Raw genomic sequence first — 25601 nt, forward strand, 5'->3', positions numbered from 1 at the left:
TTTATTCAGCATATAATCATGAATAATAAATAATAATAAATAATATTTTAAATAAATAAATAATAATTTATATATATATATATACATATATATATATATATATATATATATATGTATTTATTTATTATAAATAATTAGAATATGTATTTTTTCAGCAGACAGATAGATAGATAGATAGATAGATAGATAGATAGATAGATAGATAGATAGATAGATTTTTATGAATTTTCATATTTATACAAATATTTTAAAAATAAAAATAAATATGTATTTATTCAGCATAAATTAATAAATAAATAGTACATTTATTTATTATAAATACAAATTAGAATATGTTTGTATTTTAGCATATAATTAATAAATAAATAGATAAATAATTATGTATGTACATATTATAAATAAAGTTATAATATGTATTTTAGATAGATATTTCTATTTATATATTATAAATTAAAATATAATAAATAAATAAATAAAATATAATAAATAATTATGCATATATTATAAATAAAAATTAGAATATGTATTTTTCAGCATAATTTTTGATAGATATTTCTATTTATATATTATACATAAAAATATATGTATTTATTTATTCAGCATATAATAAATAGATAAATAAATAATTATGTATGTATGTATGTATTATAAATAAAAAATATAATGTATTTATTCAGCATATAATAATAAATAAATAATTTATAAAATAAATAAATAATAATTTATATTTTTATATTTATAATTTATATATATATATATATATATATATATATATATATATATATATAATGTATACATTTATTATAAATAAAAATGTATAATATGTATTTTTAGATATTTCTATTTATCTATTATACATTAAAATATAATAAATAAATAAATAATTATGCATGTATTATAAATAAAAATTAGAATATGTATTTTTCAGCATAAATTAGACAGACAGACAGACAGACAGACAGACAGACAGACAGACAGATAGATAGATAGATAGATAGATAGATAGATAGATAGATACATAGATAGATAGATAGATATTTTCAGCAATAAATAAAGGAATGAATGAATGAATAATACGTATGTTTTCAGCATATTTCAGCCTCGTTTTTTCTCGACTTATGAATAACGCTCATATTTACAGGTGACTTCATCGTCTTCGATGATATCCTCGAGAGAGTAGTTTCTGAGGAACTCTGCGAAAGCCCCGTTCTGCTTGAGCAGTTCCTGATAGGAGCCCATCTCTGACACCCGACCGTCCACCAGCACCAGGATGTTGTCCACCTGCGGCAGGAAGCTGATGCCGTGGGTCACCAGGATCCGAGTCTGTCAGCAGAACAGCTCATGGATTTACAGAACAATCGGACTGAGAGCGGACCATACATCAGGGGCAACAATTCTAACGTACAAACAGGACATTATTTCTGTGTCACAATGCTGCGAGTTTTTTGTTCCTAAACATTGTTTGTCCACACAAATTATATTCAGGGAACAGGCTCTCGAGGTCTGAAAATAGTCATACCTTTTCCTTCAGGACTCCCTCAGGACCGATGACTTTATCAAAAATATGCTTGGCAACATGAGCGTCCACCGCAGACAGAGGGTCGTCCAGCAGATACACGTCTGATTCACTGTACAGCGCTCGGGCCAGACTCACTCTCTGCCGCTGACCGCCAGACAGATTAATGCCCTGCACACACACACACACACACACACGTTGGGTTTTCACGTTCACTTTTCATAGACATAATGATTTTTATACTGTATACATTGCTTGAATTGCTCAAAATGAATGAATGTGAGAATGCATCTGTGAAGTTTCAGCTCAAAATCCCCCACAGATCATTTATTATAGCTTGTCAAATTTGCCCCTATTTTTTGCCGTTTTTGTGTGTGTCCCTTTAAATGCAAATGAGCTGCTGCTCCCGCCCCCTTTCCAGAAGAGGGCGGAGCTTTAACAGCTCAACAACAACAAAACAGGACAATCTCACGCAGCCAAAATGACAAAAGTGTTCAGCCTTACATTGTTCAAACCGGAGTCGACACTGATGGAGAGACTCAGGAAGAAGTTACAACTTTTAGACGTTTCTGAATGGTTAGTGGATAAATTGATGTAGTTGCTGTGGAGTTGATTCAACTCATCCACTAGCATGTGCCGTCATGTTCATCTTTTGTGTTGAATTGACCCTCGTTTGTGAAGCAGTCCGGCGTAAAATGACGGCATGACAACAACACTCGACTACAACAACTCTTCCTCTTCTCTAAAGCAGCCCAACATGGCCCCGCCCCCTTTGTTGTGTGTTTTCGGGGGCGGGGTTTATGTAAATTTTAGGGTTTGTGACGTCACCAACCCGGGATGAAGCTCGTTGTAGTGCCTACCAAGCGATATCTTTAAAAGAAAATATCTCTATAGTAAAAACAGGCTGAAATCGCAGCACCTTCTCCCCGATCTCTGTCTGGTCGCCTCCAGGAAGCACTTCCAGGTCAGGGGTCAGTGCACAGGCCTCCAGCACGCAGCGGTACTTGTGCTCCACGTAGGGTCTGCCAAACAGGATGTTGTCTCTCAAAGTGCAGTTCTGGATCCACGCTTGCTGCGGTACGTAAGCCACAGAGCCCTACCGGACGAGAAGAGCGTCAAACGTAATGTTCTACTGGTGAATCTTTCAGGATAATGAAGAACACCCACCCGTATGGAGATCTGGCCCTCCAGCTTCTCCATCTCTCCGAGCAGGGCGGACACGAGCGAGGTCTTCCCACAACCCACGTGACCCACCACCGCCAGCAGCGAGCCCTGCGGCACCATCACATTAATGCTGCACACAGAAGGTCGGTTTATTAGCACATAAACCTAAATTAGATGCACTCACACTTCACTTGTGTGCATGCGAGTATGCGTGCAAAAACAAACGCTTTCACATTGAAATTTTGATGCGTCAATACAATAAGTTCACACTTTTTTCTAGGGGATCAAGTTTAGAACCCACAGAAACCACATGCATGCAAAAATCAAATATGAACACGGAAGGTTTAATTGCTTTTTATATATATATATAATATTATAAGATACTACATGACTAAGTGACCTTAAAATAAGTCTTATGTAGTCGATCAAATGTAGACTAGGTTGAAAAAGACCTATACCAAAATACTTCAAATCCATTTATTGATATATCACTTAAGACTTACTGATATAAAATGATAATCAAACTTTATTTGGAGTATTTATTTATTGCACAATGCACATTTCTTAATATTATGCCTAAAAAGCGTTTTAATATCACTGTTAATAAGGATTGTATGATCTTTGTATAATATCAGTCTTTAAATGCAAGATATTTAAAGTGTACCTAAAGTATACTTCCACAAATATACTTTTCATTAGTTATAATTAGCTGTTACAATTTAGCAGACTTTAAGTATACCAGTTTAGTACACCAAAAGTACAATTGCAGGGTATTTTTATTTAGCACATATATATATATATACAATACAGTCCAAAAGTTTGGAACCACTAAGATTTTTAATGTTTTTAAAAGAAGTTTCGTCTGCTCACCAAGGCTACATTTATTAAATTAAAAATACAGTAAAAAACAGTAATATTGTGAAATATTATTACAATTTAAAATAACTGTTTATCTATTTGAATATATTTGACAAAGTAATTTATTCCTGTGATGCAAAGCTGAATTTTCAGCATCGTTACTCCAGTCTTCAGTGTCACATGATCCTTCAGAAATCATTCTAATATGCTGATCTGCTGCTCAAGAAACATTTATGATTATTTTCAATGTTGAAAACAGTTGTGTACTTTTTTTTTCAGGATTCCTTGATGAATAGAAAGTTCAAAAGAACAGCATTTATCTGAAATACAAAGCTTCTGTAGCATTATACACTACCGTTCAAAAGTTTGGGGTCAGTAAGAATTTTTATTTTTATTTTTTTGAAAAGAAATTAAAGAAATGAATACTTTTATTCAGCAAGGATGCATTAAATCAATCAAAAGTGGCAGTAAAGACATTTATAATGTTACAAAAGATTAGATTTCAGATAAACACTGTTCTTTTGAACTTTCTATTCATCAAATAATCCTGAAAAAAAATATTGTACACAAATATTTTGTACAATTGTACACATTAAATGTTTATTGAGCAGCAAATCAGCATATTAGAATGATTTCTGAAGGATCATGTGACACTGAAGACTGGAGTAACGATGCTGAAAATTCAGCTTTGCATCACAGGAATAAATTACTTTGTGAAATATATTCAAATAGAAAACAGTTATTTTAAATTGTAATAATATTTCACAATATTACTGTTTTTTTACTGTATTTTTAATTAAATAAATGTAGCCTTGGTGAGCAGACGAAACTTCTTTTAAAAACATTAAAAATCTTAGTGGTTCCAAACTTTTGGACTGTACTGTAAATGTTTTTGTAGTATACTTTTAGTATACTTAATATATTTGTAGTGCACAAAATACATGTTTTTTTGACTAGGGTGTTTTGTGTTGAGCACACTTGGCTTTACTGGATCTTGCTGTGCAAGTTGTGTGCAACGCCCTTATATGGAGATAATGGGCATGTATTATGCTAATTAGGACCGGCTGCTGACACGCCTCCCTTATTTAGAATCAACCCTTTTCACATTTCCAGTTCTATAGTGGTGAACGGAAACTACAACAAATATATTTTTGTGTGAATATTGAGATCTTACTTGTCAAGAGTGGGTTGGTCTTGTTTGGCCCATGCGAATTTCCCGTTTACAACCGTCACGGCATATTCTGAAGAGAGAGAGAGCGTGAGTAAGCTGAAATGCAAGTTCAGTTGTGACTCATTATGAAATTTTGAATAATGATTCAGCATGTTCCCATCAAATGAAGCTTGTTTGCTTGTTTTAACATGTCATACACACACCACACAAGGCCAGCTTCATTACCTGAAGTGTTGTTTCTTCTGTCCACGCTCTCTGGATCCAGCTCAGGGTGACTCAGGAAATCCTGGATGCGCTTCAGAGACACGCTGGCCTGTGCGACGAGCAGACGAAAGATTACAGACAAAACAGTGTGTCATGAAGTGGAACAGAAGTTATTCTGTGGGAGTAACACATCAGAAAGATGATCTCATTCCAGGAATATACTTATTTCGCAATTGTTTAAACAATGAAATAATCAGGACTGAACATGCATGAATCTGCCACATAAACTTTCTAAAACTAGGTCAGTTCTGAGTATATACACACACACACAGTACTGTGCAAAAGTCTTAGGCCACCGTTAGATGTTGTTTTAGCAATGATATAATGACCATATTTAATTATTTCTCAGTCTCTTTATTAGAATATAACCAGAAAATACTGTAAATTTGTATGCTGCATTAAAAAACAGAAAACAATCTGGAAAAAAAACCTTTTATAGGCTAAAATGGCAAATATTTATTGACCTCCCCTGACACTTGAGCAATAGCAGGATCCGGCTCTCTTAAACCTAAATGGAAAGGAAAAGGACTGGAAAATTTTCAAAATCTGATCAGAGTTTCTCAGAGAAAATGGAAAAGGTCACACTAAATACAGTGTTCAGAATTGTTTTTATATTTTGTGTACATATTTCCTGTATTGTCTGTTTGCATCGTAACAAAGAAACTGAAGAATAAACATGGATGGTCATTAAAAAACATAAAACAACAAAGCTTTTGGTGGCCTTTTGCACAGTACTGTAAGTACACACACACACACACACACACACACATATAAATATATAAACAAAAACTTCATGCTTTTTCAAAGTGAGGCAAAATAATTGTCTGCCATCATCAGTCATCTGTGAAATAAAGCTGTCGAAAATATAAAAACAAGATAAATACATATATATACACAAACACATACATGCATATATCTTTTAATTTAAAAGTAAAAGTTTTAAAAAAAAGTTTGGGGTCATTTTTGGATATAAAGTAATACTTTTATTCATCAAGGACGCATTAAATTGATCAAAAGTGACATTTATAATGTTACTAAAGATTCTATTTCAAATAAATGCTGTTCTTTAGAACTTTCTATTCATCAAAGAATCCTGAAAAATAAAATGTGTGACAGTTTCCACTGATAATAATCATAAATGTTCATCAAATCATCATATTAGAATGATTTCTGAAGGATCATGTGACACTGAAGACTGGAGTAATGATGCTGAAAATTCAGCTTTGATCACAGGAATAAATTACACTTTACTATATATTCACATAGAAAACAGCTGATTTAATTTGTAAAAATATTTCACAATTTTACAGTATTTTTGATGAATTAAATGCAGCCTTGGTGAGCAGAAGACACTTCTTTTATAAATCATACCGATCTAAAACATTAGTGTGATTTTTTTGCAGTAATCGACAGCATCTGTGACACAGCTCTGAAAACAGGAAAATCTGTGGTTTAAAGAAGCGTGATGAAGGGAAAGCTCACTTGTACGATGCTGCTGATGACTTGCGGGAGCATGTTGAGTGGGAATCTCAGGATGTTAAACAGAGACAAGGACACAAAGGCCCTCTCTGCATCCAAGATATTTTCTTTCTTCACAGTCACAAATACAGCAAACGTCGTCAAGGCCACCTGAAGCACATCAAGAGGACAAACACTTACTTATTGGCTTTACAAATTGATGCTATGGTCAATAAGGAGCCAACTGTGATCCCAGCTAACAAAAACTTCCTCTAAGAGTGTTTTCTAATGTTTCAGATAACTTTCTATTAACGTTACAGGAGGAATGTTTGTCCATAACATCCATAAAAATGAAAGATCAAGATGTATTTCATGTGTACTTTGAGCATTGATTATTTTGACCACACATGTCATGACTAATGCACTTCTGAAACATGAGCCGGCAACTTGACACCGAGATAAGGATCCACAGCATCACTGTACACATCAAAGATAAACATTTTGCATTTTCCTCAGATACTCAAAACCGCAGGCAAAGCGATACGAGAGAGAAAGACGCGTCACCAGGAAAGGCGCGCTGGTCCAGGCCATGGTGGACAGAGCGCTGAGGTAGGCCGTCTTCCGCAGCACATTCAGCTCCTTCTGTCGGATCTGCAGGATCTTCTCCTTGAAGGAGACCTCCCAGGCGTAGAGCTTCAGCACCTTGATGCCATTGAGAATCTCATTCATCAGCTTGATGCGGTCGTCCTTGTATTTCATCTGCTCCACCTGTGGACAGCAGCCGTAGTTTAGCATCGCTCAGACACTGATAGAGCTTTCATGAATTAGGTTTTTTAAATATATTTTTCATTTTCATTTTTGACATCAGACAAGAAGTCCTGTTTACGATTTAGGTTAGTGCTCTGTCTCTTTAAGAGGAAACATAATTTCATAAAAAAACTGTGAGTGACTGATAAGCTTGAGCTTTGAAAACCACATTGCAAAAGGAAATATCGATAAGCATGAGAAATGAAAGCCGCAGTTGAACAGACCGACACAGATAAACAGCAAACCTGGTAAGTTCTGGTCTTCATGGCGATGAAAGCGTTGAATGGGATCAGCAGAACCATCACGGCCACGCCAGCCAGAACCGACGGACCCAGATTCTGGAGAAATACAACAATGTGATCAAAGCTCTCATATCTACTTTTCTGTCAGATATACATCCGCTCCATCCGGCTAATTTGGGGCGATGTGAAAAAATGAAAAAGCCTCCATTTTAAAGGCCTAAAAGGGAAATTTATTTTGCTCATAACTATGCATGATTTTAGATGTGCATTTACCATCTCTTTCAGAATCTTTCAGGAAACATTATGTATGAATATGATTATCCTTTTATCAAAAGCAGCAAGGGGAAATATTTAAATGTATTCAAATCCATAAAAGCTTTACCTGCCAAAGGAAAAAGAGAGCCAGAATGATCTGCAGCGGCGCTGACCACAGCATGTTCAGGAAGGTGGTGAGATCCATGAAGCGCTGAGCGTCCACAGACATCAGGTTGACCACCTCACCCACCGTGGACGAGCGCTTGGCCTCGTTCGTGATCACTAGTGACTGTGAAGGCCAATGAAAAAGTGATAAACATGTTTCCACATTCTAACATGCACTTTTCTAACATTGTTTTGACCCAGTGATTGGGTTGTTTTAACCCAGCGATTGAGTTGTTTTAACCCAGTGGTTGGGTTGTTTTAATCCAGTGATTGGGTTGTTTTGACCCAGCGATTGGGTTGTTTTGACCCAGCGGTTGGGATGTTTTAATCCAGTGATTGGGTTGTTTTAACCCAGCGATTGAGTTGTTTTAACCCAGCGGTTGGGTTGTTTTAATCCAGTGATTGGGTTGTTTTGACCCAGCGATTGAGTTTTTTAACCCAGTGGTTGGGTTGTTTTAATCCAGTGATTGGGTTGTTTTGACCCAGCGATTGGGTTGTTTTGACCCAGCGGTTGGGATGTTTTAATCCAGTGATTGGGTTGTTTTAACCCAGCGATTGAGTTGTTTTAACCCAGCGGTTGGGTTGATTTAATCCAGTGATTGGGTTGTTTTAACCCAGCGATTGAGTTGTATTAACCCAGCGAATGGGATGTTTTAATCCAGCGATTGAGTTGTTTTAACCCAGCGATTGGGATGTTTTAATCCAGTGATTGAGTTGTTTTGACCCAGCGGTTGGGTTGTTTTGACCCAGCGGTTGGGATGTTTTAATCCAGTGATTGGGTTGTTTTAACCCAGCGATTGAGTTGTTTTAACCCAGCGAATGGGATGTTTTAACCCAGCGATTGGGATGTTTTAATCCAGTGATTGAGTTGTTTTGACCCAGCGGTTGGGTTGTTTTAATCTAGCGATTGAGATGTTTTAATCCAGCGATTGAGTTGTTTTAACCCAGCGGTTGGGTTGTTTTAACCCAGCGATTGAGTTGTTTTAACCCAGCGGTTGGGTTGTTTTAATCCAGTGATTGGGTTGTTTTAATTTAGCGATTGAGTTGTTTTAACCCAGCGGTTGGGTTGTTTTAATCCAGTGATTGGGTTGTTTTAACCCAGCGTTTGGGTTGTTTTAACCCAGCGGTTGGGTTGTTTTAACCCAGCGATTGGGATGTTTTAATCCAGCGATTGAGTTGTTTTAACCCAGCGGTTGGGTTGTTTTAATCCAGTGATTGGGTTGTTTTAACCCAGCGTTTGGGTTGTTTTAACCCAGCGGTTGGGTTGTTTTAATCCAGTGATTGGGTTGTTTTAACCCAGCGTTTGGGTTGTTTTAACCCAGCGGTTGGGTTGTTTTAACCCAGCGATTGAGTTGTTTTAACCCAGCGGTTGGGTTGTTTTAATCCAGTGATTGGGTTGTTTTAATTTAGCGATTGAGTTGTTTTAACCCAGCGGTTGGGTTGTTTTAATCCAGTGATTGGGTTGTTTTAACCCAGCGGTTGGGTTGTTTTAATCCAGTGATTGGGTTGTTTTAACCCAGCGATTGGGTTGTTTTAACCCAGCGGTTGGGTTGTTTTAATCCAGTGATTGGGTTGTTTTAATCCAGCGGTTGGGTTGTTTTAACCCAGCGGTTGGGTTGTTTTAATCCAGTGATTGGGTTGTTTTAATCCAGCGGTTGGGTTGTTTTAATCCAGTGATTGGGTTGTTTTAACCCAGCGATTGAGTTGTTTTAACCCAGCGGTTGGGTTGTTTTAATCCAGTGATTGGGTTGTTTTAACCCAGCAATTGGGATGTTTTAACCCAGCGATTGAGTTGTTTTAACCCAGCGGTTGGGTTGTTTTAATCCAGTGATTGGGTTGTTTTGACCCAGCGATTGGGTTGTTTTGACCCAGCGGTTGGGATGTTTTAATCCAGTGATTGGGTTGGTTTAACCCAGCGATTGAGTTGTTTTAACCCAGCGGTTGGGTTGATTTAATCCAGTGATTGGGTTGTTTTAACCCAGCGATTGAGTTGTTTTAACCCAGCGAATGGGATGTTTTAATCCAGCGATTGAGTTGTTTTAACCCAGCGATTGAGTTGTTTTAACCCAGCGAATGGGATGTTTTAATCCAGTGATTGAGTCGTTTTGACCCAGCGGTTGGGTTGTTTTAATCTAGCGGTTGGGTTGTTTTAACCCAGCGATTGAGTTGTTTTAACCCAGCGGTTGGGTTGTTTTAATCCAGTGATTGGGTTGTTTTAATTTAGCGATTGAGTTGTTTTAACCCAGCGATTGGGATGTTTTAATCCAGTGATTGAGTTGTTTTAACCCAGCGATTGAGTTGTTTTAACCCAGCGGTTGGGTTGTTTTAACCCAGCGATTGAGTTGTTTTAACCCAGCGGTTGGGTTGTTTTAATTTAGCGATTGAGTTGTTTTAATCCAGCGATTGGGTTGTTTTAACCCAGCGATTGAGTTGTTTTAACCCAGCGGTTGGGTTGTTTTAATTTAGCGATTGAGTTGTTTTAACCCAGCGATTGAGTTGTTTTAACCCAGCGGTTGGGTTGTTTTAATTTAGCGATTGAGATGTTTTAATCCAGCGATTGAGTTGTTTTAACCCAGCGGTTGGGTTGTTTTAACCCAGCGATTGAGTTGTTTTAACCCAGCGGTTGGGTTGTTTTAATCCAGTGATTGGGTTGTTTTAATTTAGCGATTGAGTTGTTTTAATCCAGCGATTGGGTTGTTTTAATTTAGCGATTGAGATGTTTTAATCCAGCGATTGAGTTGTTTTAACCCAGCGGTTGGGTTGTTTTAACCCAGCGATTGAGTTGTTTTAACCCAGCGGTTGGGTTGTTTTAATTTAGCGATTGAGTTGTTTTAATCCAGCGATTGGGTTGTTTTAACCCAGCGATTGAGTTGTTTTAACCCAGCGGTTGGGTTGTTTTAATTTAGCGATTGAGTTGTTTTAACCCAGCGGTTGGGTTGTTTTAACCCAGCGATTGAGTTGTTTTAACCCAGCGGATGGGTTGTTTTAATTTAGCGATTGAGTTGTTTTAATCCAGCGATTGGGTTGTTTTAACCCAGCGATTGAGTTGTTTTAACCCAGCGGTTGGGTTGTTTTAATTTAGCGATTGAGTTGTTTTAACCCAGCGGTTGGGTTGTTTTAACCCAGCGATTGAGTTGTTTTAACCCAGTGATTGGGTTGTTTTAATTTAGCGCTTGAGTTGTTTTAACCCAGCGATTGGGATGTTTTAATCCAGTGATTGAGTTGTTTTAACCCAGCGGTTGGGTTGTTTTAACCCAGCGATTGAGTTGTTTTAACCCAGCGGTTGGGTTGTTTTAATTTAGCGATTGAGTTGTTTTAATCCAGCGATTGGGTTGTTTTAACCCAGCGATTGAGTTGTTTTAACCCAGCGGTTGGGTTGTTTTAATTTAGCGATTGAGTTGTTTTAACCCAGCGGTTGGGTTGTTTTAACCCAGCGATTGAGTTGTTTTAACCCAGTGATTGGGTTGTTTTAATTTAGCGATTGAGTTGTTTTAACCCAGCGATTGGGATGTTTTAATCCAGTGATTGAGTTGTTTTAACCCAGCGATTGAGTTGTTTTAACCCAGCGGTTGGGTTGTTTTAATTTAGCGATTGAGTTGTTTTAACCCAGCGATTGGGATGTTTTAATCCAGTGATTGAGTTGTTTTAACCCAGCGATTGAGTTGTTTTAACCCAGCGGTTGGGTTGTTTTGACCCAGCGATTGAGTTGTTTTAACCCAGCGGTTGGGTTGTTTTAATTTAGCGATTGAGTTGTTTTAACCCAGCGATTGGGATGTTTTAATCCAGTGATTGAGTTGTTTTAACCCAGCGATTGAGTTGTTTTAACCCAGCGGTTGGGTTGTTTTGACCCAGCGATTGAGTTGTTTTAACCCAGTGATTGGGTTGTTTTAATTTAGCGATTGAGTTGTTTTAACCCAGCGATTGGGATGTTTTAATCCAGTGATTGAGTTGTTTTAACCCAGCGATTGAGTTGTTTTAACCCAGCGGTTGGGTTGTTTTGACCCAGCGATTGAGTTGTTTTAACCCAGCGGTTGGGTTGTTTTAATCCAGTGATTGGGTTGTTTTAATTTAGCGATTGAGTTGTTTTAATCCAGCGATTGTTTTAAATGTTTGTCCAACCTGCTGGGTAGTTTAATTTAACTCAACTATAGTTTAAAATTTACTGTATTTCTTGCTTAAAATGAACCCAAAGTATGCTGGAAATTAACATTTAATAATAATATGTTTAATAAATGAACATGTATTAATACGTTTAATGCATAATAATTAAGCAATAAACATTTATTAAATTGCTTATTAATAAATGTTCACCTTTTGATTATTATTTCCTCTAGTAATTATGTGTCTGATTTTTTATTTCCAACATATTTTGGGTTCATTTTTAACCCAGCCATATAGTAATTTTTAAACAATAGTTAAATAAAACTGCCCAGCACATTAGGCAAACATTTAACCCAACTGCTGGGTTAAAACAACCCAATCACTGGGTTTGTCCATTTTCAACCCAATTTTTTAAAGTGAATGAATAGCGTTTTTGTGTTAATGTTTTGAGAACATTATAACTCTGATTAAACGTTCAATGTTACTGAAAGAATGTTTGAGACAACCTTGCCACAACGTTCTGAGAACGTTCCCTTACTACATGAACATGGTAGTCCTTCAGTATCATAGCATATATTAAAGTAGTGACACCTACTGATGCATTTCAAAGCTTCTTCTAATGCAACATCCACGACAAAGCACATTATTTGCTTTTACAATTCAAGGGATATTGCTGGCGTCAGACAGACATACTTGAATGTGTAACAGCCATATAAGTATGACACCGCTCTGGGTAAAAGTGCACAAATGTGTATGAACATGCCGTAACGCCTACCACACCTAAGACAACTGAAATCCCTCTACTATTCTTTTGCTTTTACTCATTAGAGCAGTAGAGCAGGGCCCACATGGCAGAATGACACAATGGCTGGATTATTATCAAATCACTGTCCGTCTGTAGCTGCGACTCATGCTGTTGAACTTGTATAAACGCATTGTCATGCTGTCGACACCCTGGACTAAAAATAGCTGAGGTCACCCTGGTACTCAAAAAACCTGGCTTCGATGACACAGTCTTCAGTAACTTTAGACCAATATCCAACCTTCCCTTTTAGTCTAAAGTCTTAGAAAAGGTGGTCACCACACAACTACAGTCCCATTTGGACAATAACAAGTCTGGCTTTCGTCCTCTCCTCTTCTAAGAGTAGTGAGTGACCTCCTCTTTGGCTCTGATACTGGCGTCCTCAGCCTTCTGATCCTCTTGGACCTGAGCGCAGCTTTTTATATCATTTGCCATTCTGTACTCCTATCTCGTTTGTCTGCTATCGACATTACAGGAACTGTCCTTCAGTGGCTAAACTCATATCTCCCAGACAGGCAACAATTCATTAGCATTAATAAACACAAATCTCATTCTGTCACTGTTTCCCGTGGAGTACCTCAAGGATCTGTTCTTGGTCCACTTCTGTTTTTAATCTACATGTTTCCTCTGGGATCATGGTCTTAATTTCCACAGTTATGCTGATGATGCACAAATCTACATGCTGGGTTAAAAACAAAATCTTTTGTTTCGAATCAGTTGTTCGGAGGGCGTATCAAACTGCTAAAGTCACGTGAAGTATTGAAATTTCAAAACACTTCATGTGATTTTGGCACTCTGAACCACTGATTCGAAACAAAAGATTCATAAATCTTCATGAAGCAGTGTTTTGAAATCACCCATCACTAGATATTGTTGAATAAAGTCACTATTTTGTTATATTTGGCGCACAAAAAGTATTTTCGTCGCTTTACAACATTAAGGTTGAACCACTGTAGTCACATGACTGTTTTAAATATGCCTTTAGTAGCTTTCTGGGCATTTGAAAGTGTAAATTATCTTGCTGTCAATGCAGGCCTCACTGAGCCATCGGATTTCATCAAAAATATCTTAATTTGTGTTCTGAAGATGAATGAAGGTCTTATGTGTGTGGAACGACATGAGGGTGAGGAATTAATGACAGAATTTTAATTTTTGGGTGAACTAACCCTTTTTACATATTAAATTGAGAGCACAAATAAAAATTAAAATGATAGGCAGCCATTTATAACTGCTTCCTAACTGTACAATCACAAAGAATAAGCTTGTTTTTAGCATTTAGTTTGTATTAGAGAACACTCATGACATTGGTCAGAAGGTTTAATGTTTATATTGTAAATGTAACTCTTGCTTCTGACAATCACAGCAATATAGTCATAACAGGAATAACATATTCAAGTGCAAGTTACTGTTGATATAATCTCAAGTATCAGTTTTCATTGGGGCTGAACGCACTTTCCCAGACATGCCTTTTGTGAACCGAACTACATTTATCATAATAAACGGTCAAACCTGTAATAGTACAGCAATTTCTAGTACAATGAACTCTCAAAAAATGTGTTTCCTCTTCTGTCGTCACGTATGATATATTTGCATGCAGAGTAGTATGCATTTATGTCTTGCATAACACAAAATAGGATATTTTGAAGAACAAGGATCCCATTGTGTGGACAAAAAACCCCCCCAAAAAACAGAGATATTTGAGATATTGTTTTGCGCAGAAGAAAGAAATGCATCCCCAGCTAACAGGGAAAGAGTTATGAACAAACACTCTTCCAGTAATGTTATTAGAGTTATCTGGTCTTTAATGATGTTCTCAAAACGTTAGCACAAAAACGTTATTTATATATTGTTCATGGAAATGTTTTTTTTTTTTTTTTTTATGTTTTAGTTAGATGTTGGCCTGTTTTTTAAATGTTAAAACTTGTTTCGGAACGTTCAGAGAACATTCAAAAGTAACATTCCCATAATGATTCCAAAATGGAACGTTCATATAACACTTTAAAAACATTTTAAAAAACTGGACGTTTTTGAACGTTCAGAGAACATTCCGAAATAATGTTTTTTTCATACTTAATGGGAACGTCAGCAAAATGTTCTTACAACATATGTTTGTTACATACACATATTGCATACTGGTCTAAGCGAGTCTAATTTTGCAGGGAGACACTAGTTTGTACCTTCCTGTAGATGGCTCCGATGATCCCACTGCGAAGCCTCATGCCTGTGACAAAGCAGTACTGAAAGTGCTGATGCAGGATGAGGGTCTGTAAGAGGGAAGTGCCGAACATCAGGAACGCCAGCGCGTAACCCCACCACAACGGGGCGTGCTTGTCTTTGGTGAAGTCAATCAACATCCTGGCAATGAAAGGAGAATCACTTTGAAACCTCACCACTGTGGATTGTTCCTTTCTTGCAATGTGGTTTCCAGACAGAAGTTTGGAATAATTACAATTTTTTCATGTTTTCGAAAGAAGTCTCTTATGCTCACCAAGGCTGCAAAATACAGTCGAAATTGTGAAATATTATTCCAATGTAAATCAGCTGTTTTCTATGTGAATATATAGTAAAGTGTAATTTATTCCTGTGATCAAAGCTGAATTTTCAGCATCATTACTCCAGTCTTCAGTGTCACATGATCCTTCAGAAATCATCCTAATATGATGATTTGCTGCTCAAGAAACATTTATGATTGTTATCAATGTTGTGCTGCTTCAGATTTTTGTAGAAACCACGATACACTACCATTACTGTTTTCACGTTATTTTTGATCAAATAAATGGAGCATTCAAAACCTTCAGCTGTCTGATTCAAAACATATTTGCATTGAGTTTGCATTGTAAAACATGGGCAGACTGTATGAATAGCATAGGTGGTGAAAGCAAAACATCATGCAAATGATTTTACAAGGTTCTATGGAAAAAAATATAATTAAAAATATTAAAATATAATGCCTTCCAACTCATCAGTGTGTTTCATGTTTGTTCTGCCCATAATAAATAACCAAAATAAATCCATGCGTGTAATAAAACCCATTTGTAGGTAAATGTTAAAGGAACAGAACAGCTATTGTGTCTGTCATTATCAGACTGTCTCCAGTTACATCTGTTGTCTTAAAGAATGTCATACAGGTTTGGAACGACATAAAGTTAACAAATGATAATTGAATTTTCATTTTTGGGTGAACTATCCCTTTAACATCTTCATTATGGATCACTATATTACATTAAAGAAAACAGCAGCTCATTACAACCCTGTGAATATCTGCTATAAATCAGAGAACTAGTAGATGATTAAACATCATTTCCTGGCAGCTTTCTGGGCAATGACAGATTGCTGTGCTGTGTATGATGTTACAACCTTCCCTATCGTAAAATCCTAACTAATTACAGCTATAGAGTTCCTCTCTGCCTGTGACTGAGACGGCATCGGGCTTCACCTGAGGAGCTGTGGGTTGACGAAGGTAATGAGATCCTGCAGTAGTTTGAAAGCGGAGCCAATGAGGAAGTAGGGCCCAAAGGCTCGGAGCAGGGCCCACAGGAAGGAGGGCTTTCGGGACTCTTTTTGTTTGGACAGCAGAACCTCCGCCTCCTCAGGACCGCCACCCACGTGGTTGGTTTCAGCGCCTGTTTTTGTAAATGTGGCCTGCTCCTTCACACTCTGTTCGCTGCACAGAAAAATCAACTCAAAGAGGTTAAAATGACTCTTTTGATCATCTATCAGGAGCTCAAACAGTAGTGCATGGTGATTGGCATGAAAAAGATGAACAGCTTGAATGCAATGTTCGGATAAAAGCATCTGCTGAATGCGTAAATGCATTCGTTTTGGGAAATGAAATTACATTCATACTTGAGAGAAAAGTTGAAACTTGGCTAACTGAAGTTATAGGTGAAATGTGTCATTCTGCACTAGTGGCACCAAAAAGAATCGCAAAAATCACAAAATTCACATTGTTTCAAATAGTGCGTTGTGGTTGCCTGTGAAAACACCCTACCAACTGCATAGAAAAACGCTAGCAAACACTCAGAATAGCCTAGGAACTGCATAGCAACAGCCTAGCAACCACCCAGAACAACCTAATAACTCTATAACAACATCTGAGCAGTAACCACCTACATTACCATAGCAACGACCCAGAAGAAACTAGCAACTGCATAGCAACACCTTAGCACTACCCAGAATAGCCTACAAGCCACATAGCAACACTCTATAAACCACCTTGCAACCACCCAGAACACCCTAGCAGCTGCATAGCAACACCCTTGCAACATTCAGAACACTCAAGCATCTGCATAGCAACACCCTAACAACCACCTAGTAACCACTCAGATCAAATTAGCAACAGAATATCAACACCCTAGAAACCACCCAGAACACCTTAGCAACTGCATAGCAACACACTAACAACCACCCAGAATAGCCTAGGAACCATATAGCAACACCCTGGAAAACACCTAGCAACCACCCATAACACACTAGTAACTGCATAGCAACACCCTAACAACCACCTAGTAACTAACCACCCTGAATAGTCACTAGCAACAGGACATCAACACCCTAGCAACCACTAAGAATAGTCTAGGAACTGCATAGCAACACCCTAGCAACCATCCAGAACAACCTAATAACTCCACAGCAACATCTGAGCAGTAATGTGGGTGCACATTACCATAGCAACCACCCAGAAGAATCTAGCAACTGCATAGCAACACCTTAACAACCACCCAGAATAGCCTAGAAGCCGCATAGCAACACTCTAGAAACCACCTTGCAACCACCCAGAACAAATTAGCAACAGAAAATCAACACCCTAGCAACCACCCAGAACACATTAGCAACTGCATAGCAACACACTAACAACCACCCAGAATAGCCTAGGAATCGCATAGCAACACCCTGGAAAAAACCTAGCAACCACCCATAACACCCTAGTAACATAGCAACACCCTTGCAACATTCAGAACACTCAATTACCTGCATAGCAACACCATAACAACCACCTAGTAACCACCCTGAATAGTCACTAGCAACAGGATATCAACACCCTAGCAACCACCCAGAACACCCTAGCATAAAAACACCCTAGTGGCAACTGCCCACAATACTATAGCAACCAACCAGAACACCTTAGCAACTGCATAGCAACACACTAACAAACCACCCAGAATAGCTTGGTAACTGCATAGCAACACCAAAATGGCTACAATACAAAACACCCAAGCAACCACCCGTAATACCATAGAAACACGTAGCAACCACCCACAGTCCATAGAAACACCCTAGCAACCACGCCGAACACCCTAGCAAGCAGCAGCATAGCAAAACCCTGGTAATGACCATGAACACTTTGACAACCACCCAAAATACCATAGCAACATCCTAGCAACCACCCGGAGTAGACTAGGAACTGCATAACAACACCATAGAAACTACCCAGAACACCCTAGCACATCATAGCAACACTCTAGTGTCAACCACCCACAATACCAAAGCAACCAACCACAACACCCTAGCAACTGCATAGCAACACCCTATTAACCACCCAGAATAGCCTAGCAACTGCACAGCAACACCCTAGCAACTGTATAGCAAAACCCTAGCAACCACCCACAATACCATAGCAACAACCTAGCAATGACCCAACTAGAACTACCAAGAAACACCTTAGAAACACCTTAGCAACCACCCAGAACACCCAGTGTGGTCACTAGCTCATTGGCAGTTGTTTGCTGTTTTTGAGTGTTTACACTCTTCAGGCTCACTTTTTACTTGTCTCTGCTCATGAAACTGGAATATTTTTTGTTTTTACATTACGTCACAAGCCAACAGTGGTTTATCCTGCATTTCATGAAGTGTTTGAACAGGCTCAATCAAATAAAGCAAGCCCTGAATGGAATGTAAATTGGAGTGTAAATCATCAAGCAGACCCATTTAACTCTTGCATTGTGATTCTGATTCTAAAAATCTTGCAACAAAAAAACTGAAAATCTTTGCATTGAATAACTGACTTAGATGCGAGACTGGCTCTTGTTCAAATTGTTTGAAAGCGTACCTCTGCGCTTTGGATTTCTCCACCTCCCATTCGTTGAGCAGATTGGGAACCACCAACTCTGAACTGTCCTGCTTGTTCAGGGACCAGAGGTCTTTATTCTCCAGCGGTGATTTGTAGCCTTTGATAGCCATGCTGTAGAGCAGAAACAAAATATCTGACGCTGACATCTTAAAACAGCAGCGAACAGGGAACGTTCTATAACAATATATACTGAACAAATATTCTTCCAGTAACAATAATAAAAAGTTCATTCAAAGTTATTTAGTCTTTAATGATGTTCTCAAAACGATAGCACAAACACATCATTCACGTAACATTTTTAGACGTTTTGAACATCATTCCGAAAGAATGTTTTCATAACTTAATGGAAACATTAGCAAAACGTTCTTAAAACATATTTATGTTAGCTGGGAAAGTTGGCATTGTGCAATCCAGTGTTTTATTTACTTTTTATTTTTGATGTTTATGTTGAGTTAAAGAGACAGTTCATCCAAAAATGAACATTCCTGCTGCGTCTGAATATGCCTACTTCCATACTATATAGTATGCATAAAACAGTATGTGAGCCGAGTAGTATGTTTGAATTCATAGTATTCATAAAACAGTAGGCGAAAAGTTCTCGGATGACCTGGTGAAACAAACCTATGTGTGTTTCCCCAAAGTTTGTTTCTGACACTCACCTTGTAAACCACCAAAAGGTCATTTTTGAGAGGAATCCAGCAGTTGTTTCTGGACATACATTCTGGAAAAGCAATAGAAAAAACACAGGCACTTTAGTTTGTTGTTCTGACCTTTCGATTACCTTTCTAACGTGCATTGATCTTGAATTCAATAATCCAGTGTTTGTGGTACTAAATCCTTCTTTTATTCAGTCTTTGATGACATGTTCCTATTGATGAAGGCGTGACGGTTACTGCTGGCCTTTCTTGATATTTTTCTGGCCTTTGAGTAGATACAACACACACACACATGCACTTACAGGATCTGTGGCCACGCTGGAGAAGAGAGGAGGCTTTTCATTGAAGCATGACAGGATAAGTTCAAGCAGGGTGAGGCCGAAGTAAATGTAGAACGTTGTGAACCTCAGCTTGTCACCGACCCCATTCTGAAAACAGAGAATGCTGCTTTATCAACTAATCTTAACATCTCTACATGCCACATCAAAAACGCCCGGAGCCCTGAACGAGTCCTTATTCCACTAAATCCTGCTTTTTATGAGCAGATATATCTGAGATATCTAGTTTTTATTTGATTTTTAAGATGTTTGACAAAGCTCAGGCATTGTCCAGCTGTTCATTGGACATTCCCCCCAGACTCACGCCATCGGTCACGCCAATCTGAACAGTGTCACAGGGTCTCGATATGTCCTCATTAAGCTTAGCAGAAAGTATTTTAACATTGAAAAATTACATTAAGAAATTAATTAATTAATTAATCTAAATAAAAAAAAACACAAGGTGATTAAATACACAGCATGCATAAATAATATTAATTAAATTAAATTAAAACATCTAAAAATTTTAAATGCACAACATGCACAAACAATATTAATACAATTAAATTATTATATCTGAAAAATATAGATTCATAACATGCACAAACAATATTAATATTATTAAATTACTATATATGAAAAATGTACATGCACAACATGCACAAACAAATTAATAATATTAAATTAATATTTATGAAAAAATTAAATGCACACCATGCACAAACAAATTAATAATATTAAATTAATATATCTGAATATTTTAAATGCACAACATGCACAAACAATATTATTAAAGTTATATATACGAAAAAATTTAAATGCACAACATGCACGAACAAATTAATAATATTAAATTAATATATCTGAATATTTTAAATGCACAACATGCACAAACAATATTATTAAATTTATATATATGAAAAATGTAAATGCACAACATGCACAAACAATATTAACATTTTTAAATTTTAATATATATGTACATTTTAAATGCACAACATGCACAAACAATATTAATATTATTATATATATTTTATGTCTAATATATAATATTTACTTGATTCTGTTTCTGCTTCAGTTCATGGGTTCAATTCCCAGGGATGCATGAAGTGAATAAATATGTATTCATTTGAATGCAATGACGAAAACTATGCATGTCAGTGCATAAATGATATTATTCAAAATTCAAAATCAGATGGCATTTGTTATAACCAGGAGCAAGAATCAGATTTATTTGACTTGAAAAGCAGCAGCTAGTGGAGCGACAGCCTTAAGCTATGTTTGTTGCTCTGTGAGTTAGATAAGCTGTCTTGAAGCAGGTTTTAGGAACAACAGCAGCACTATTCTCTCAAAACACTCGTGCCCTTAACTGAACTCCTCTCAGAGCTGAAAAAAGCTGAACATGTAGGTCAAAAGATGCATGTGAAAATTAAAACAGGAGGAAAAAGTGCAGAAGGTGGAGAGAGTCAGACATTACTGAGAGATGAACAATTTACATGGTTAGACAGAAACAAAGTGCTCTACTAGAATATATACTTAAAATGAATGTGCTAGTGGGGTTTTCAGGGGTGGGCGGCACTGACCTCTTGATTGGCATGCATGATTTTGGACCGGAAAGGCACAATGGCACACAACACTGAGATCGTCCAAAATATGAAGAGCACACCGGACGACTGCACTCCTTTCAGCCTCTCAAACTGGATCAGGAACGTGGCTAACAACTGGAACAGAGAAAAGTATGTTTTACAAGACCTTCTGAGCAGAGATTGCACAGACTTTGCACAGTCCATCCAAACTCTATTAATGGAGTCATATCATGCATTTTATTAGGCTATTTAATTTTTCCCTTCAAGTCCACTTATAAGGTTAGTATAGTGTTTCGAGTCAATTTGACCCGGTAAATTTGACCCCCATTTCTCATTTAGGGTCCTGAATACACTTGCAATGTCTATGTGATGTTAGCAGGTCAATTTGACCCGCAAATGTCTTGATTAAAGGCAGGTGCACAGGAGCTGAAGCATCGCGTCTCATGCAAAGAGAAGGGAATCCATTCACCTCCACACGCTACTGGACACATTCAGCATTCATCTCTCTCGGGTGCACAGATAAGTGCGAGGAGGTCCCCTGGGTGCTTCAGCGGCGGTCTGAAAGAGGCCATTTCCTTGCAAAATAAGCAAACTCCTCTGAAAGAGCTTCATGGCAGATCACGTCTTTTTAAAGATGTCATTTCAGCCATGTCCTTCTGGGAGTGGGCGATTTCTCTCTCCCTCGGATGGCCACGATTGCTGTCTTGAATGCCTGGGCCGAGCTCACGCTGAGACTGCATTTGTGGATGGTTCGTGCTCTCACTGCGAGAGAATGGCCATGGGAATGTTGCAGTCATGACCTAACTAATGAGTTACAATGGGAGAGCTTCAGCCGATTGAATCCCCACAAGTCTCCCGTTCCTCAGAATGCTCAAGTCCCCCGGTTGAGTTTCTGGATGAGTTAGGCGGTTCACCTGAGGGTGAACTTAATTTCTCATTCGGGGCTTGAGAGGATGATGGGCTTATGCTTTCCGAGGCTGAGTCATCTGGGTTCATTGCACAGACATTGTGCAAGATCAGGGAGGATGTCCTAATGGTTGTGCCATACTGGCCCAACCAGACTTGGTTCTCGGAGCCCTTCCAGGCGAATCCTCTTTCTCAAGGGCAGGGCACAATTTGACACCCATGCCCAGACCTCTGGAACTTCCATGACTGGTCCTTGGACGGGACAGGGAGGAATTAAAGGTATAGTTCACCCAAAAATGAAAATTATCCCATGATTTACTCACCCTCAAACCATCCTATGACTATCTTCTTTCAGACAAACACAGTCGGAGATATATCTAAAAATATCCTTGCTCCTCCAAAAAGAGGCGTCCATCCATCATAAAAATAATCCATACAGCTTCAGAGGGTTAATAAAGGCCTTCTGAAGCAAAGTAATGTGTTTTTGTAAGAAAAACATCCATATTTAAAACTTTCTAAATTCAAATAACTAGCTTCCGCCAGACGACCGTACAAATAGAGCAACCCGTGATGCGATGTATGACGCAGGATGCTTAGATGCCTCTCGCGGTTCAAACAAATAGGGCTGGGCAACAAACTCAAGCTCCTCTTCTCTTATATTGAAATCATCCAACATTTCTCTTTAAAAATGATTATTTTAGACTTCGTAACTGGTGTTTTGTTTTGCTCTAACCTCTGCGCTTCCGCGTTCATCATTGCATCATGCGTCGGGTCAGAGGTCGCTCTTCCACTGCAAATCGATGTGTACGGCTGTCTGCAATTATTATAGTTAATAAAGTTTTAAATATGGATATTTTTCTAAAACAAAAACCCTTCGCTTTACTTCAGGAGGCCTTTATTAACCACCTGGAGTCGTTTGGATTACTTTTATGATGAATGGATAGAATGTTTTTGGCTTCAAAATGCGGCCCCCATTCACAACCATTATAAAGCTTGGAGGAGCAAGGGTATGTTTAAATGTATCTTTGATTGTGTTCGTCTGAAATAAGATAGTCACACCTACGATGCCTTGAGGGTGAGTAAATCATGGAATAATTTTCATTTTTGGGTGAACTATCTCTTTAAGAGGGCTATCACCAGTGGTGATGCAATCACTCAGGCAACTCTACAAGGCAACTATATGCCTTGAAGTGGCACCTTTTTGCTACAAGGTGTTCTTTCTGAGGTGAAGACCCATGAAGATGTGGCATTGGGTCCCTCTTTCCGCTTTCCCTCTTCCAAGAGAAGTGCTTGTCCTTCACTGTGGGTGGCAGGTCTCTGAGGAAGCACAACCTAAATATTAGGTTCCTGAGAGGTGCACGGAGTTTAGATCCTCCAAGATCACGCCTCATCCCCTGTTTGGATCTCTCCTTGGTCTTACAGGCCCTACAGAGAGATCCATTTGAGCCCTTACAGTCAGTTGAGCTCAGTGCCCTCTTGGAGAAGACTTGAGACCTCGGTCCGGCTATATGTCCAAAGTTCCCTTTCAGGGATTAAGTGATGACCTTGCAAGTGAGCCTCCTAATGAGGGAGACCCAGCCCTGTCTCTGTTGTGCCCGGTGCGTGCTTTGTGCATATGCCTGTCTCCAAACAAAGAATGGATTGTGGATGCCATTCTCCTGTCTTACCAAGGGAGTGAGAGCTCACTCCACCATGGACATCACAACCTCTTCAGCTTTAGTGAATGATGCCTTGTTGGCAGACATCTGCAGAGCCGCAGACTGGGATACACCCAACACTTTCACGAGATTCTATAATCTCCATGTAGAGCGAATTTCTTCTCGAGTCTTGGGTACTAATAGGTAAAACCCAGACAACTGGATAGGTGCAGCACTTGCATTTAGCACCTTTCCCCTCTCTGAGGTGATAATGTGTGCTTTGTTGTCCAAGTGAGTTTCCCATGTCTGGTAAACCCAGGATGCCTTTTTCTACATCCAAGCACTCATTGGTGGCCAAGTTAGGCAGAAGAATTTACTGCCAGGCCCAGTACTCCTGGTACGCCACTTTTCAGGTGAGCCCTTGGGTTAAGTGCTCTGATTCCCTAACGGTGATCCCATATGAGGTATTTACTGGATGGAGCCTTGCTCCATCGCTAGTCGTCGTGGCCGGTAGTCTCTCCCTTTTTAGGTGGAGCTTCCTCCCAATGTAGTACTTCCCATCAGGTGAGTGCCTAGGATGTACTCTCCACATTCTAACCTCTCCTTTGGGTAGGATGTGGTCTCCAAAGTTTCGGCAGAGAAACAGAACACTTTCCCAACATAAACAACCAGGTGTGCTCAGCTGTAAGCAAAAACAAAAGGTCATCTACGGCTGAAGTGACCTATTCCCTCTGTGAGGACAAGTCCCCTTAGATAAGGAGACTCTGGGTCACATCCTAGGCATTGGGAAGGTTGTGTGATGGCATGAATGCACTTGCTACTTGGAATGCAAGAGCCTGTTTGCATCTGCACCAAAACTCGTAACACAGTTCAGCTGGTTGTGGCGTTTAACATAGGGATCCCTAATGTCGGTAATTCGACACAACGTCGAAGTGACCGTCAGATAAAGAACGTCTTGGTTACTATTGTAACCTCCGTTCCCTGATAGAATGAGACTTTGTGTCCCTCATGCCACAACTCTGAACTGCCCGCTGAAATGGTCGAGACGCCGTCTCGGATCCTCAGCACAAACCTGAATGAGTGGAGCATGCAAATTACACTTTTCTGAATACGTCAGAGGTGTTTGGGGCTCCCAAGAAGGACACCTAGTGTTAGTAATTCGATGCAGCTTTTTGTTTCCTCTATCAGGGAACGGAGGTTAAAACACCAAGACATTTTCATAACCACTATCCACACCCTTTTAATTAAGTGGTCAGATTTTTTCCCGCGGTGCATTTATGAAAGTGAACGCTGACCTCTGAATTACACTGACACAGATTCACAAAACAATTCACGCTGAAATGTGATGATAATAAGTCATTGTTGCAGCTGAAGGACTGCGAAGGAATTTTCGAGGTTTGAAAGCTCATTGAAAATGATTTTAAGGAACAAAAGGAACATATTCAGCAGCTGTTGTCACTTACCATTGTCATGCCGACTATTAAAGGTGTAACAAAATATATTGGGGGTTTAGGTTGATTCTGGTTCATCTCATGAAATGAAGAAAACAGATCTGTCCAGCATACTATCCACAATATCAAGCCAAGAACCTGCACACATAAATATAATGAATCATTACAAACAGAT

General features: G+C 38.5%; 1 protein-coding gene across 4 annotated transcripts in view; it reads right to left on the reverse strand.

The window, feature by feature from the left end:
* The window catches only part of abcc3 (ATP-binding cassette, sub-family C (CFTR/MRP), member 3), an 83164-nt gene that overhangs the window by 33175 nt on the left and 24388 nt on the right, over positions 1-25601 (reverse strand). For all 4 annotated transcript variants that reach the window (XM_048171627.1, XM_048171628.1, XM_048171629.1 and 1 more), the window contains exons 3-19: positions 25439-25564; positions 21430-21567; positions 19832-19957; positions 19533-19594; positions 18853-18984; positions 16240-16467; positions 14981-15158; positions 7863-8024; positions 7484-7576; positions 6996-7199; positions 6456-6602; positions 4935-5022; positions 4713-4779; positions 2684-2810; positions 2436-2612; positions 1520-1687; positions 1140-1323 (exon numbers count right to left, since the gene is read on the reverse strand). In XM_048171627.1, the coding sequence (XP_048027584.1) occupies positions 1140-1323; positions 1520-1687; positions 2436-2612; positions 2684-2810; positions 4713-4779; positions 4935-5022; positions 6456-6602; positions 6996-7199; positions 7484-7576; positions 7863-8024; positions 14981-15158; positions 16240-16467; positions 18853-18984; positions 19533-19594; positions 19832-19957; positions 21430-21567; positions 25439-25564 (2407 nt within the window). The remainder of the gene's footprint in view (positions 1-1139; positions 1324-1519; positions 1688-2435; positions 2613-2683; positions 2811-4712; positions 4780-4934; positions 5023-6455; positions 6603-6995; positions 7200-7483; positions 7577-7862; positions 8025-14980; positions 15159-16239; positions 16468-18852; positions 18985-19532; positions 19595-19831; positions 19958-21429; positions 21568-25438; positions 25565-25601) is intronic.

The sequence above is a fragment of the Megalobrama amblycephala genome, linkage group LG20, assembly GCF_018812025.1.
Source record: "Megalobrama amblycephala isolate DHTTF-2021 linkage group LG20, ASM1881202v1, whole genome shotgun sequence".
NCBI lineage: Eukaryota > Metazoa > Chordata > Actinopteri > Cypriniformes > Xenocyprididae > Megalobrama > Megalobrama amblycephala.